Raw genomic sequence first — 16,950 nt, 5'->3', positions numbered from 1 at the left:
TTTTGTGACGGCAAGTGGACCATTCCCCTGAACTGCTGATGATGTCAATGTCAACATTTATTAGCCAAGCCTTGCTGGTGCTATGTGATGAAAAATCGTGAGGTGCTTTTAAGATGCTTCACGAAGGATTTGCACTCAGATTATTGACGGGAAGGGGGAATGAGGGGTGGTCCCTCAACACAGAATGCATATTTATCATTGCAACTCAAGCTCAAATCAGTCCCTAAAGTAAAGGGACAAGGGGAGTGTCAAGAAGATGGATTAAAACGTGTGGTGTGTGTTCCACCAAGATGGCCTCGATTGGCTGGCTGGTACTAGTCCCTGAGCGGGGATTGGTCAGGTTCATGGTGTGTGTCTGCATTGCCGCTCCAAACTTGGATTTTTGTTTTCTACTGATCTTTACTGATCTCTACTGAACTTAAACTGTAATAGCATATGTATAACACCGACACAAGCTTGAAAGCATCTCCCACTTACGGCTGTGTTTCCGCCCGCTTATCCCCGCCTGAAAAGCCGTTCCACAGTCAAGCCCGATTACAACAGCCGTGTCATAAATAAATGACTTGATCATTTTAGCATGCCACAGGGCTAAAAATAGAACATCACGTTGTTAGCTGGGCTGTCAGATGAGCTCTTTGTGCAGACGTTTGACTTCCTTCCTGTTCCCGTTTCCTCTGAAGATTTCATTCAATTTGATTTGATTCATGAAATGTGCACTGAAGACAACTGAAATCATGGCATGACACTTGCTGTGAAAGTTTTTTGTGTGCAATAATTATACTCATTCGTTCATGATTAGTTTCTTTTTGTTAAAAATACAGAAATACTTGAAAAAATAAAGAGTAATAAACCTAATGAGGTGTTAAGTCATAAATCAGGCGTGTCAAAGTCAAACGGATGAAAGGGCCTAATAAAAAGCCAAGGACGAACTGATTGAATGTTGACAATTTGTGAAATGACGCATATGGTGTGGTGAACCTTAATTGAACCTACTGAAAAACTAACAAATATATTCTAATATGATCGGATGAATAGTGAAACATTTTCTTCTAGCTGTGTTTAGTTGTTGTGGGCTGCTCTGCCCCCTGAGATTCGATCTGCAACCTCAATGGAACTGTTTGAATCTAGACTTGAAACACACTTCTATTCTCTAGTTTATGAATGACCTATATTTCCTGAGGACAATATATGTGTACTGTTTTTTATTGCAACATCCGTTGCACCCTGGTCATCCTGGAAGGGGGATTACTTCATGTGAAGTCCCTTCTCAAAGTTTCTTCATTTTCCTCATGTTGAGGTTTTTTTGGTTATTTTTTTTGCCCTCGTGTAGGTTTTAGATCAGGGGGTGGTGTAATAATAGTCTGTGGTTTGCAATAATCTGTGGTCTGTGCAGCCCTTTGAGACTCTTTGTGATTAAGGGGTATACAAATAAACATGACTTGACTTGACTAATTTTAATTTTCAACAGGCACAGGAGACAAATTTCCTTGATATAAAAATACCCATAACCATTAAACAAAAGAACCTGGTAATATTCTGGGATGTTTTGAAGGTTAGTATAAGTTTCCAGGAGCGTAACAATGCAATCAAAGCAATAGATTAAGGAGGATAAAAAGTGTTTTGAAATCATATCTGGTTTGTTATGGGTTTGAGCAATCATTATACAGACACTGTGTGATATTTAACCACTAGAAGTTGCTCTATTGTGTAGTGCAACGAAAAATGAGTGCTATGCACATAGAAGAACACAAACTACGATGACTGAAAGTCACAAAACCGCACTTTTTTTTGCCCAGCCTTTCACAAGGTTCTTGGTTTTTGAGGGTACCTGTAGCAGCAAGATGCAAACAATTTTGTCAAATGCCTCTAGGTGAACTTCATGTTATGTAAAATAAATACAAATTTTTCAGCCTATAAGTATTCAAAAACATGAACGTTTATATGATAGTTCATTTATTTTTATGAATCATTATTCAAACTAGTTTTTCTTTCTAATTAATGATGTCTCTATCATTAAGCAGCGCTAAATAATGCGCACTGTCTCTTGAACGTAGCCCGTTTCTTCACTTAAGTGGTAACTTCTTTATAAAGGGATGTCACTAAGACTTATGAGGTCTCATTACTCACAACAATGCTCAGATTATCAATGCTATTTCTAAAAAATTAAAATTTTGAGGGAACACTGCTATTGATGTTACTAAGCTAGTAATGATATAATAATAACATAATGATAACACAGCAAAAACGTAAAAAAAAAGATCTCACATAATCCAAGTGGGGCGGCACGGCAGATGGGTGGTTAGTGTGCAGCCTTACAGTGCATAGGTTAAGGGTTCAAGTCCAGCTACCACAGCCTCCCCGTGTGGAGATTGCATGTTCTCCCCATGCCTGCATGGGTTTTCTCCAGGCTCTCCAGTTTCCTCTCACATTCCAAAAGCATGCATGTCAGGGTAATTGGCCTATCCAAATTGTCTCTAGGCGTGAATGAGTGAGTTGTCTGTCTCTGCCAGGGAGAAAGCTGAGACAGCATCCCTGACCCTACTGAGGATAAGCAGTGCAGATAAGAAATAGATAATCCAAGCAATTTTGTCATTTGAGAAGTATTTACCAAAATGGTAGTCTTTCAAACTAACCAGTAGCTGGTTTTGTTCAGTTCAGTCTTCGGTTTGAAGAGCGCAAAATAGTTTTACAGATTTTCGGTCCACTTTTTGCGTTTTCAATATACATGATAGGACAGCCTAAACTGTGAGCAAAAAATGTTTGAAACAAGAGTTAATGGCACTTAATCTTTACAAGTAATAAGTCAAGTCAAGATGAATGTGAACTCTAATTTCAGTTCAGTTTTTTTTTTTAATTTACCTTTTATTTACCAATCCTGTAGTTGTTTGATTAAAATGTTGTCTGTGATTAAAGTGTAGTCTGACTACTAGTTGTAGAGTAACAATTTAATTTTTAGAGGGAGTGTTTACTGGGGTACAATGCAGCTGTCGATAACTTTTCTATTTTATTTTTTTCTTTGAAAGGCTTACGAATATGGCGCCCTTCCACTTCTCCCCTGTCACAGAAACGGTGGTGTTGGCCCGAAATATTCTGAACTCAAGGGAAGATACAAGTTTGCGGGTGCAGCCAGAGTTTAAAAGTAGAGACTCATTTTATTTGTCAGAACAGTGTGTTCTTAAAAAAGTTTTTTTTTAAACTTTTACTGAGGCAGATAAATACATACAGGTGAAAAAAATGTACTCATCCATACTATAGACCATAATGTGTCATTGTTACTGCCCATGTACACTACCGTTCAAAAGGTTGGGGTCGTTAAACATCCTTATTTTTAACGAAAATTGCTGTTTTTTTTTTTTTCAATAAAGATAACATTTAAATAATCAAAAACACACCCATACATGGTAAACAAGGTAAATGACTATTTTTAGCTGCAAATGTCTGTTTTTATTGCAATTCCTACAAGAGTTAATAGAGGCCTATTTCCAGCAACAAGCACTCCAATGTTCTAATCGTACATTGTGTTTGATAATCACATTAGAAAGATAGTAGATGATGAGGAAACCCCTGTGCAATGATGTTAGCACCACTTCAAACAGAAGCTTTAAAACTGACTTTCTTTTTAACTAGTCGAGTATCTGGAGCATCACGCTTGTGGGTCTGATTAAACTTTTAGAATGGCCAGAAGGAAAACTCGACAGTCCATATTCGTTCTAAGGAATGAAGGCTATTTCAATACACTGCTGTCAAGTCAAGTCACATTTATTTATATAGCCCTTAATCACAAAAATGTCTCAACGGACTGCACTGGATTACAATTACACAATTACAATTACCTGATCTTAAACCAACATGCGGGCAAGGAACAACTCAAAACCTCAGCATGAGGAAAAAGAGAAACCTTGAGAAGGGACCTCACAAGTGGTAATCCCCCTTCCAGGATGACCAGGGTGAAATAGATTTAGCATTACAGTACACAAACACAGTAAACACTAGGTAACATGTTGAAAATTTGTCATTAAGTGCATGACAGCAAGGACGCCCGCCGCCTGTAAACTAGTCCAGAAAGTCTATGACGGCCACAACGCAGCTTCCCATATCTGCCAGCTGGTAAATGCAGGCAATGCTGTCTGCCGAGCGCTGTCTGCACAAAAGGTAAATGCGTCAGAATGCTTATTTGCACGATTTTGTGACATTTTTTGCAAATGAACTCTGCTTGCACCTTGTTTTCAAACAATTCAGGTCAAAATGAGTCTCAGTGCTAAAGTGGTATATTTGTTCAAATGGCACACAGGCTCTGGCACTATTCTCATTGCATAAATGTTAGCAAATCATCAAACGTCACTCAGTGAAATAAAATGTGCAGAATTTTTTTATTTTGTCTGGAGAGCGAGTCTGGCGGTTTTACTGAAATTTGTCTTATAATATATGGTATGGCTCTCGCAACAAAAACAACAAATAATTTTTGCTCTTGTGGCTCTTTGGGTCAAAAAGGTTCCCGACCCCTGTTTAAGAAGACGCCTTTTAGGTCCTCAACTAGCAACTTTGTTACATAGTACCCGCAAAACACCATTGTCAACATCTACAGTGGAATGGCGATTCCAGGATACTGGCTTCAACGCAGAGTGGCAAAGAAAAAGCCATATCTGGCTCTGGCCAACAAAATAAAGAGATTAATATGGGCAACAGAACAGAGAGTGGAAAACTCGTTTAGTAAATAAAAGTGTGACTTTTTCATGGAAAATCTAAATTGTTTGGTTCACCCAAAACTGTTGAATGGCGGTGTACGTCACAGCATCGAACCCCAAGTGCTACAGATGCACATGCCCGAAAAAAGTCTTTTTGAAGTCCCCAGGGAATGGGCCTCTCTGAACCCTTCGCTTGCAGGTCACAGCAGTCACAACAGTGAGATATGTCATGATTTGACATCTGATCTACTGGCCCCTGGCAACAATCCTCAGCAACAGACACCAAAGGTCACCTCAACACAACACACACTCATTCGCACAAGAGGAGCTCTACTGTAATCTGGGGTGGTGCAGATCTTGCTAACTATGCTCAGAGTCTGAATTTACTGAGAGTGTCGGGAGTAATGCGCTACAAAGGATTCCAGGAACGCAAAAACTTCTCTCTGTAACAAGTACTGTAACGTTTTAGTCATAATATTTTCTAACTCAACTGTTGTTACAACATGGTGCATTACTTTTTGGAAGCAGATGACGTCTTACAATGTCTATTGTTCTTTGTTGGTTTCTCCTTCAATCCACCAGCAACACAATTCTAAAATAACAATTAGAGCAGGGGTCCCAAATTCAATTGACTTTAGGGCCACCAGAGCTACAGTCCAGGTGAGGTTGGGCCGAATTGGGTTTTCCACAAGAAACTTCTAATTTTTTAAAAGAATGGACTCTTCTTAAATATATATATATATATATATATATATATATATATATATATATATATATATATATATATATATATATATATATATATATATATATATATATATATATATATATATATATATATATATATATATATATATATATATATATATATATAATTTAAATGCTACATAACACAAGATCTAAAAATAAAGAAGATCAAGAATTAATGTGAAACTGAATCAATCTGTGATAAATAAAGCCATAATTTTCGTGGGCTGCACTTATATTAAAGGGACAGTGTGTATTAATTGATCACTTGATTTTTCGTGCTGTGCAACCAAAAACTAATGCTTAAAAGAAAGGAGAATAAAAATACTTAAAGTGACCAAACCACAAAACTTTTCCTTATTTGCAAAGAAACAAAAAGGAAGTGCAAAAAAAGAAATAAAAAGACATAAAGGGGGAAAAGAAATAAAAAATAAATAAGACAAACAACAATGAAAAAAGAAAATATGGAAAAAATAGAGAAAAAAAGAAGCAAAAACAAATATATGGTTTGGGGATACCTCTTGCAGCAAGATGGCCGATAATTATGTCAGTTTCTTCTAAGTGAGTCTAATGTAAAATGAAATGAAATGATCTGCATTTATATAGCGCTTTTCAAGTCAATGACTTCGCAAAGCGCTTTACAATGTGCTCCACATTTCCCAATAGCGGCCTTGCAGCCATGTAAGGCGCTAACCTGCTTATTGGGGGTATTAGGGTTCAGTGTCTTACCCAAGGACACTTCGACATGTAACACGGTTGAGCCGGGATTCGAACTGGGATCCCTTGATCCCAAGGCAAGCGCTCTACCTCCTGAGCTACTGCCGCCCCAATAAATGAAAATTTCTCTCACTATGAGTATTTTGAAACATGGACGTTTATTTCATAGTTTATATTTTTTACTTATTTTTTTAAATCAATATTTGTTTTTTAATGAATTATATATTTCCTACCAAGAGGCGCTTAATAATATACACTGTCAATTTAAACTTTCATATTAGGGCTCGGGACCTAAACTATCACCCCGCGGTCCGCAGTTGGCCCCGGGGCCGTGAGTTTGAGACCCATTAAATTAAGGTAGGGTGGGTTGTTCTATGTATACCTACAAAATATATCTGTATATAGGTATGGTGGCACTGTCTCAAGCCCATAGTATGAGACTTTGTAATTTCTCCCTATTGATATTCTGATATTCTCTTTACCAATGGACGTTAAACTCAATTTTGCTTTGGGGCTTTATCTAGACTTTATGCTTTCAGGCAGACCCGATCAGGAAAATAATGTAATCTTAATTTTTTTTAATATTTTTTTTTTTTTCATTTTTATGCTTTATCGTGCATGTACAATGGGGTCTTTTAAAAAAACAACACATTTATTGACAGAGAATTGGAAAAAACATGTATTGCATTGATTGTATTAACTGGTTTGGATGCAGTTTTACTCCCCAACCATCTCACCACGCTATACAAACTCAACACTGCCCATTAGTGGATGGGAAGAGAATTTAGTATGCATTTCTTTCAAAAAAAAAGTCATAACTTTTGATGGAAATGATCTGGAGAGTCACTTCTTTTTTGTTTTTAATGGTGGGCTGGATTAAATCATCCAACAGGCCAGATGCCGTATATACTCACATCCAAGCCGCATTTACAACTACAAAATAAAATACTGAAATCAGGTTGTCAGTTTATATGCAGATATTTGATTGTGAGTCACCAGTAGCGAATGGAAGGCAGCGCATGGGGAGGGGGCCTGGCCTATACAGGAACAACAAAATCAATGGGGCAAAAGTGACCAAAGAATTTACAGTAAAAGCGTGCTAAAATTTGGTCTTTTTATTTGTAAAATTGTTGTTGCTGGGGAAAAAAATAAAACATCTTGGACATAACCCAGTAATGATGTAGGAAATATTCAAGTGATTTGAAAACTAAAGACAAAATGGACATGGACTGTCCCGGCTAAGTGTTTGTTTGCAAGCTCTCAAGATTGCAAAAGCCAAGTATACAGGAGGCTTCCCGCTTCCACAGGTTGATGTACACATTTTTTTCTATTTATTTTATTATGTCGCTCTTTTTAAGCAGTTTTAGCGTTTAGGCTTCAATATGAGTATTTATGGTTGTTTGTAAACAGTTACTTTCAGAGTAACACGGATGTAACTATTGTATTCTCTGCACTATAAGGGGCACTGGATCACAAGGCGGATGAATATAGGTACATCTTAATGTAATGCATTATTATATTCCAATAATGATATTCACATCAGATAAAATTGTATGCATTTGGAATCTAACCTGGGCAGCACGGCGATGCAGTGGTTAGCGCGTGTGCGGCACAGTTCTGAAGTCGGGAGTTCAAACCTCCTGTGCGGAGTTTGCATGTTCTTCCTGTGCTTGCGTGGGTTTACCCAGGGCACTCCGGTTTCCTCCCACATTCCAAAAACATGCATGTTAGCTTAATTGGCGGGTCCAAATTGTCCCTTGGTGTGAATGAGTCAGAGAGTTGTCTGTCTCTGTGTGCCCTGCGACTGGCTGGCAACCGGTTCAGGGTGTCCCCTGCCCACTGCCTGAAGATGGGCTCCAGCACCCCCGCGACCCTACTGAGGATAAGCGGTGCAGATAATGGATGGATTGGAATCAAACCCTGTTAGTGGCAGTCAGGGCACACATTTCCACTAGACCACCAGGCATTAGCGCTTATCTCATCATCACACTATTTTAAAAATGCCGCCACACTGTTTGCATAGTGCACTCTGATAGATTAAACAATCTCTCCATTTCTTTACCTGTGCAAAAATAAACTCTCGGTTTCATATGTACGCGAACTCAAACCAGCTTGTATAGTATTTTTTAAAAATCTTTCTGTTTTTTCCATTCTCTAACATTCATTTGTAAATGGGTGGATTGCCTTTTTATCTTATCCGAATGCACTATGTGAATGAGTGTTTCTGGACAAAACGGTATAATAATGAGATAAGGCCTAATGCCTTGTCATATGTCGTTTGCAACTTGTGGTAAAGTCGCACCATTCTCACCAGCACTCCTCAGGTTCAATTCCTGCTGCACAAGATGTTTTGTAATATAAGTCAGAGATGCTTATCAATGTTATCAATAATTACAAAATCATTTCATCTCCAAAATGACCATGAAACCCTCTAAGGCAGGGAGTCTTTACCCTTTTTTTAAACTGATAGCTACTTCTTCTTCACTAATTAGCACAAAGGGCACTCACTTTGATGTGTGTTTCACCAATACCAACTTATTGTGTTATTACTATGGTATTAATATGTTATTACAATTATACATTAATTATTGGAAATGGGGTTGAATACTCAATCAAACAGGAAAAAAAAATCATTTTACTTGAAAATTTAAAATGACCCAGCACTGGCGACTATTTTCACAACAGGGCACCACAGCTATCCTTAGGCGGCACCCTGGTGCCCGCGGGCACCACATTGGAAACCCCTGCTCTAAGGTAACGTGTTCATTCCCATTCGTATCTGCGGTATGTTTGACACACGGGGTTGTAGGGCGCGCTTTAACATTTCTAGCCAAATTGGGGTTTTTAAATGCGTCTTAAAGTCCGGAAAATCCGGTACTTTTTTCAAAGAAGTAACGAGTGAGTGTAACTGGTTACTTTTTTTTTCAGTAACGCGCCCAACACTGCACTGATCACCAGTCAGCAGGAGTCTGCAGTGGATGGAAGGGTGGGAGGAGGAATGATGTGAGATGGGTAGGGGGAACTGCTAGCACACACATATTCGGAGGCACATTATCCAGCACGCTTTCTCATTTGATTACGGGTGACCGGGTTATGGCGGATTGAAGTGTCAATCGGCTCCACGCATGCGCGCGCCCGGGCAGCCATAGCACAGACTCCCGCACGTGCACGCGCAAGCCCAAGCGAGCAGCGTTTTCGCAAGTGCGCCTCGGAGGAACTTACCAGTGACGGGAATTTCGGTTCTTTTAGAGAACCGGCTCTTTCGATTTGGCTTACTAAAAGAGCCGGCTCCTTCGCTACCGAACTGATCTTCAGATTATTTTGATTTTTTTTTAATGATATATTACTGATAATTATGATACATTATGCAGCTAATTAATTACATTCAAAATGTACTGTGCTACTATATTATAATGGCACTTATTGTTTCAATATAGAGTGAACTTGTACTTAATTTAAGTATTTAATTTGTCAATACTAAGAAAACAACAAAAAGATTAGACTTCGCATATTGACCTGTTGCTTATGCCTGAGAGAGACAGAGGGGGAGAGAGGGGGGGGTATTGAGGGGAGGGGAAGAAATAAGAGAGAAAAGAGAGAGAGAGAAGAAAGAAATAGAGGGAGAGAAAGAAAAGAGAAAGGAGAAGGAAAAGACAGCGAGGGAAAGTAGAGAGAAAAGAATGAGAGGGACGAAGTGAAAAAGAGAGAAAGTCAGAGAGAAAGCTAGAGGGGGAGTAAAGGGAGATAAAGCTAGAGAGGCAAAGGAGAGAAAAAGAAAAAGAAATACGCAAAGTGAGAAAGAGAGAGAGAGAGAGAAAGAAAAGGCGAGGCAAAGAGATAGAAAGAGAAAAAACAAATAGAGAGAGAAACACAAAGAGAGAAAGAGGGCTGGAGGGAGACAAAGAGAGAATAAGAGAGAGGGAGAAAAAGAGAAGAGGGGCGAGTGGAAAGAAAAAGGGTAAGAGCGAAAGAGAGAAATAGAAAGAGAAAAATGGAAACAAAAGAGACAGACAATGAGAGAAAATTATAGGAAGAAAATATTTGAGAAAACGAGAGGCAGAGAGAAAGAGGAAGAGCGAGAGAATAGACAGAGAGAGAAAGAGAATAAGAGGGATAAAAAGAGAAAGAGAACATGACAGATAGATGGAGAAAAAAGACTGAGCGAAAAGGGAGAGTACGAGAAAAAAAGATATTCGAAGGGAGACATTTCCTTACTGATAAAGAGCCATCACTTCAAAGAGCCGGCTCACAGAACCCTTTCGTTCACGGACGACCTCTCACTCTAACTTACCGCAGTCCTCGCACAGCACTCTCTCCACGTCCTTTTTGAGCTCGGGTTCGCTTGCGTCCACGGGGGCGTAGGACGCCTTGAAAACATAGGGCTCCCCGGTGGGGTCCATGAAAAAAATATACTTGTGGTCCTTCTCCACAGTGGTGCATGGGGCCTCGGAGCCGAAGTCCCCCACGGTGACGAGTTGCTCCCTCTCCAGGCCTCCACTATTCACGGGCCACACGTCCAGCACTTTGACATTCACACTGTACGAGGAGACGTTCTCCGGGGACGAGGAGCGCACCTCGCCCTCGATGACCACGGAAGACCGGTACGCCTGGTCCTGCAGGGAGTTGAGACTCGGGGCGTAACAGGCGAACGAGACCCCGATGACCAGCATGGAGAAATGCACTGGATCAAGCCTCATACCGTCAGCCTGTGCTGTGGTGCAATGCTGCTGGGCGGCGGGGGGAGATGCGAGAGAGCAAAGGCGGCGATCGAGCTCCGGCAGGGGAGGCTGCGGGGCACAGGCGGAGCGGCAGACCTTGCGCAAGGGTCCATGCCATCTGCGTGCGCCGCCGCTTTCCCCATACGGCTGCTTGCCGGCCTCGTATGGGGTTGGAGGGGCGCGCACGCTCGCTCACTCACACCTTAGGCCCGCTTCTCTCTTAAAAAATGTGACTGCTGCATTCTCTTCTTCTCTTTCCTGAAAGGCAAAGCGAGACTCGTAAATTAGAAAACCTCTCCCTCTCTCGCTCTCTTCCCCCCCACCGCGCTCTCTCTCCAGCTAAAAGGCTAACATCGCATGGGTGGGCGCATTGCCTCTCCGGGTGGGGAAAAATCTTGCAGATGGGGTGAGGATTGCACAATAATCACAATTAATGATTAATAACTCCACGCAAGAAAAATCAAATCCGGTAAATCCGTAAATCGGGGAAGACCAGACAGGACGAGATAGCGGTTATCCGGTGAGGCGGTGCAACAGGAGCGCGCACCCTCCAGCCGCGTCCCCCTCGTGCGCACGCATCACCACCCTGCGCCCGCTCGCAGGCTGGCGTCGGCTCACAAAAAACGCTCGAAAAGCGATCCGACACCCTCCTCCCTCTCCTCCTCTCCTCTCCTCTCCTCCCTCCTTCTCCTCCTCCTCCTCCCCAGAGCTTGATTGCAGTAGGAATCGCGCAATGCACAGACACAATAGCGTGTTGCCAAGCCTCTCGTCTTTAAGGTGACCAGTGTGGCTCTTTGGTGCTGCCTGCTGCTACACACTGCGGTGGCGATGAGTAACGCTGCGTTGCAATAGCTTCCGTTGCAAGGAGTGACGTTGCAGCTGCTCTTACATATTGCAAAGCACAAGTCGAGTATAGAGTCGGATCACAATCATAAGATATCACAATAAATAGTTTTGAATCGTGACATAAAGTCAAGCCCGTCGCCCTTTACTAGAGGTCAAAAAGCATCTTGGTAAGAGATTATCCATTCAGGGGTCAGGGACCCTTTTGACTTAAACAGCCATTGAAAGCAAAAAAAATATTTTTACCGTATATTTTAAGACAAACTTCAACAAAACCACCAAACCCATTTACCAGACAAAAGCTATTTTTGTTAGTGCATTTGATTTCACTACGTGACGTTCTGGGATTCCAAATTGTCTTTATTGTCATCAACATAAAAGGATCAAGATTTTATTTGTGGCATTCATGGTACAGAGTGTTTATAAAATAACTTAAAACACGAGACAAAAATAGAACAAAACATGGATATGCAAGCCGGCAGCACGGCCGCTGAACGGTTAGCACGTGGCCCTAAGGTGTAGGGGTTCAGGGTTCAATTCCAGCTCCTGCAGCCTCCCTGTGCATGCTCTCCATGTGACGTCCTCCCACATTCCAAAAACATGCATGTCAGGTTAATTGGCCGGTTCAAATTGTCCCTAGGTGTGAATGAGCAAGCGAATTATCTGTCCCTGTGTGCCCTGCGACCGGCTGGCAACCAGTTCAGGGTGTCCCCTGCCCACTGCCCACTGCCCGAAGATAGCTGGGATGGGCTCCAGCATCCCCGCGACCTTAGTGGGGATAAACGGTGCAGAAAATGGATGGATGGAATGGATGGATGTAAATGAAAAAAGGCAAATGTGCAAATATTACAGATTTTCTTTGTTGTATACAAATGTACAACAAAGTGTGGCTAAGTAGAAAAAGTGTGTTGTGCTATGGCTCACATTCTATAACTCTGATTAAATCTATGAAATAATAAAAATGCCAGAGTTTGTGCCCCATATCAATGAATGTACTACTTCCCAATTTTTCAAACTGTGAGAAAATTGTACATTGTATATATATATATATATATATATATATATATATATACTGTATATATAGTATGAATTAGGGTTGCGTGGCAGCTGAGTGTTTAGCACATCCACGGCATAGTTCTGAAGTCATAGGATCAAAACTTCCTGTGTGGAGTTTGCATGTTCTCCCTGTGCTTTCGTGCGTTTCCTCCGGACACTCCGGTTTCCTCCCACATCCCCAAAACATGCATGTCAGGTTAATTGGCTGGTCCAAATTGTCCCTACTTCTGAATGAGCGAGTGAGTTGTTTGTCTCTGTGTGCCCTGTGACTGGCTGGCAACCAGGTCAGGGTGTCCCCTGCCCACTGCCTGAAGGTAGCTCAGATGGGCTAAGGCACCCCTTTGACCCCTAAGCGGTGCAGATAATGGATGGATAATTACATACATATATATATATATATATATATATATATATATATAGAGAGAGAGAGAGAGAGAGAGAGAGAGAGAGAGAGAGAGAGAGAGAGAGAGAGAGAGAGAGAGAGAGAGAGAGAGAGAGAGAGAGAGAGAAAGAGAGAGAGAGAGAGAGAGCTTTTACTTCCAAGCAGCTCTTAGGACCTAAAACAAGCAAGTAAAAAATCCCAAATAAACACAAAGAAAAGCTAAAATTAGAATTTAGGAAATTGACCACTGCATGTTTATTTAAGTTCGATGTTGAATTCTTGAATGCAGAAATATCAGTTTGCTTAGGCAAACAAAGAAGACATTGCATATTGTAGCTGCTGTTTGGCACCCTGCTCACCCAATCAAATTGTTCTTGGTGCTTGACTTTCGTTTTTGGATGTTTAGTGTATGCTCTGTGGTGTTTCATCATAAAGTGTCTCAACAGTGAACACAAAGTATTTGATAAACTTGCATATAAAGGATTACTTAGAGCAGGGGTCGGGAACCTATGGCTCGCGAGCCATATATGGCTCTTTCTATGAGTATCTGTGGCTCAGAGACCAATTTGATTGCATGCAAAATTGCTCCATCTTGTTCAAAACCGGAGTTGTCAATCCTATTCAAGTACACGTAAAGCCAAACCAAAGCTAAACACGAGGGTAACACTTCGCAGTATATATAGGGTAAATTTTTCACTACAATTTACAGTCAAGGTGTCACACAAAAAAAGGGGGAAAAAAAACTCGTTTTGGCTGTACAACGCTAAAGAATCCTTTATTTAAAAGTTCACTATATAATCTGTGTTCAGTGTTCAGATACTTTATGATGAATCCACAGAACTGTAAATACGCCAAAACACTGGAAGAGAACTTAGTCATTTGATTGGGTGAGTGGGAGGGATGGGTGGAGCTATGCAAAAAGTACAAGCATTCCCTCCCATCTCTCGCCAAAGGTAAGCGCATAAGGCTCCCTATTCTCAGAATGTTGTGACGTTTTTACAAAATAAATGCTTGCATCTGGTTTTGAAACCAATATGTATGAAAAAAAGGGTCAAAAGGAGTTTAACCGATCTTGAGTAATTGCAAGAAAGAGACAAGTTTAAAGTGGTATGTTTGTTGAATTTGGGACAGGGGCTCTGGCATTACTCTCTTTTCATAATTTTTATCAAATCATCAAAAATAAATGTGCTGAAGACTTAGCTTTTGTCTGGGGCGCCGGTTTAGCAATTTAGTAAATTTGTCTCATAATATATGGTGTGGCTCTTTCCCAAAATAAAATTAATATTTTTTGCTTTTATGGCTCTTTGAGTCAAAAAGGTTCCCGACCCCTGACTTAGAGACATACAGCCAAAATGGGGTCTGTTTGTATTAAACTGTGAGTGTACATTGTAGTTGAAACTTTGCCCTGTATAATGTATTATGAACAAACCAATGCCTTTCTGTGTTGCTTTAGGCCCGCATACACTCGAATTGGAAGGTCACAGAGAAGATCTTTGAGCCAACTGAATTCATGAAAAGAGTCATCTTTGGCTCGCAACCCATGAATTCCAGACCGCTGATATATATGATCAGAAATAGGAGGAAAGGTCAAAAACACGACAGGAATAAGGCCTCGGGAACATCATTGAGGTGAAGGTCTGTTTGGTCTCCTTAAGATCCAATTAATAAAGATCGGTCAGGGCCGATTTTGAAAATGTGACTAAATCGCGATTAATTAAATGAGAGCCACATTACTGTGATTGCTGCTACGGTTATAGGAATTATTTCTGTGAGTTCCTCACCCTCATCCTTTTACTTTACTTTCTGCTCATTCAATAATCATTCTTCGGGCGAACCGCCCCCGTACATCCGCAATTACATTATTAAACATTGCCTGGATACATTTAGTCCATTTCCTACATGTAATCCTAGAAGATTTGTGATTTAAGGAGCAAGGGTATGAAACTTAGCTCGGGGGTCACATGGTAGATAAACTATTGTTACGGGGTCCTGACTGGTAAATTAATGGCCTAAAAATGTGCTTTATTTGGACGGATGGGTGCCTTTTAGAAGATTTGGAATTCAATTATGACTCAGGGATGTACAATAAGATTGGATTATAAAATGATTAATGACGGGTTTTTCCCTATATTTTTATCCTTCACTTAGATCTATTCTCATGTAGTGCTTATCAACGGTGCATTTGTTTAAAAAAAAGCAAAACAATAATTGAATTCATTTCTACTTCAGTTTACTTAACACAGGGAAACACATGCAAACTCTTGTGTGACAACAATAGTATATAAACACTATTTTAAAGAAGGTCTTGAGATAAAAGTTTCTGCTTTTTTACTTGTATTTTTTTATGAAAATGTTAGTATGGGAATAAGAATATTAATGAATATGTGAAATTAGGATCTATATCGATTTTAGAAAGAAGCTAAAGCTTCTTTAAACTTCCACAAGGACACAGTTTTTGTATTGACTTTTTTATTCTAAGTAAAATAACACCTGGGGTTTTCTCAATGTTCTCTGTTTTTTTGAGCGCAATACAGCTATAATGCATGCTTTGCGAGTGGTGCTTGGTTTTGGCGACATCCTAAGGACATATTAAAAACCGCAGGTCATTGAGGGTTTTTTTTCTCTAGTGCTTCACTCAGCATTGTCTTGCGGGCCACAAATAAATGATGCGGTGAGCCACATTTCGCCCGCAGGCCATGGTTTCGACAAAAGTAGCCTAGAGTTAACTCTCAAAAATTCTAATTGCCAAGCCACACCTGAATGGATAGGTGGATACATGCCATTTAAATTATTCGTACTGGTTTGATAAAAAGTAAATTGCATTAAATTCTACTTCCATCCATTAATTATCTGCACCGCTTATCCTCAGTAGGCTCGTGGAGGTGCTGGAGCCCATCTCTGGCATCTCCAGGCAGTGGGAAGGGGAAAACCAGAACTGGTTGCCGGCCAGTTGCAGAACACACAGAGACAAACAACTCAACTCACTCCATACCTAGGGACAATTTGGACCGGCTAAACAACCTGATATGTTTTTGGAATGTGGGAGGAAACTGACACAGGGAGAGCATGCAAACTCCACACAGAGAGACTGCGGTAGCTGGACTTGAAGCCTGAACTTCTGCACTGTGGGGCCACGCGCTAACCACCCATCCACCGTTCCTATATTCAACTTTAATTTGTTGAATGTATATTTCAGCACTATATGCCAACGTAATCTAAAAAACAAATTCCTTTACCATTGGAATCAAAATACGATTCCTGCTCTCCCTGTGCTTGTGTGGGTTTCCTCCGGGCAATCCGATTTTCTCCCACATTCCAAAAACATACATGTCAGGTTAATTGGCTGGTTTGAATTGTCCCTAGGTGTGAATGAATGAGTAAGTTGTCTGTCTCTGTGTGCTCTGCGATTGGCTGGCAACCAGTTCAGGGTGTCCACTGTCCCCTGCCCACTGCCCGAAGATAGCTGGGATGGGCTCCAGCACCCCTACGACCCTACTGGGGATAAATGGTGCAGATAATGAAATGAAAAATGAAATGATCTGCATTTATATAGCAGTTTTCAAGTCAAAGCCCTTTACAATGTGCTTCACAATTCCCAATAGCCACCGTGCAGCCATGTAAGGCGCTAACCTGCTTATTGGGGCTATTAGGGGTTCAGTGTCTTACCCAAGGACACTTTGACATGTAACACGGAGGAGTCGGGATTCGAACTGCAATCTCTTGATCCCAAGACGAGAGCTCTAGCTCCTGAGCTACTGCCGCCCCTATAATGAATGAATGAATGAATGAATCACATGGATCT

The 16,950-nt window shown here is 40.8% G+C and overlaps 1 protein-coding gene across 3 annotated transcripts in view; it reads right to left on the bottom strand.

Moving 5' to 3' along the window:
- The window catches only part of nrg2b (neuregulin 2b), an 85,169-nt gene extending 73,673 nt beyond the window's left edge, over positions 1-11,496 (bottom strand). For 2 of the 3 annotated variants that reach the window (XM_088344477.1, XM_088344478.1), the window contains exon 1: positions 10,441-10,990. In XM_088344477.1, coding sequence (XP_088200603.1) covers positions 10,441-10,846 — 406 coding nt within the window. In that variant the 5' untranslated portion in view covers positions 10,847-10,990. Of the gene's footprint in view, positions 1-10,440 lie in introns of all 3 variants that reach the window. The other variant, XM_088344479.1, reaches the window with a different exon arrangement.
- Positions 11,497-16,950: the final 5,454 nt, after the last annotated feature.

This window comes from Urocampus carinirostris, chromosome 9 (assembly GCF_059441175.1).
Source record: "Urocampus carinirostris isolate Australia breed hairy pipefish chromosome 9, RoL_Ucar_1.0, whole genome shotgun sequence".
In the NCBI taxonomy this organism is placed as follows: Eukaryota; Metazoa; Chordata; class Actinopteri; order Syngnathiformes; family Syngnathidae; genus Urocampus; species Urocampus carinirostris.
Note: the sequence above shows the minus strand (reverse complement) of the source record. Positions and strands in the feature narration are given on the sequence as shown.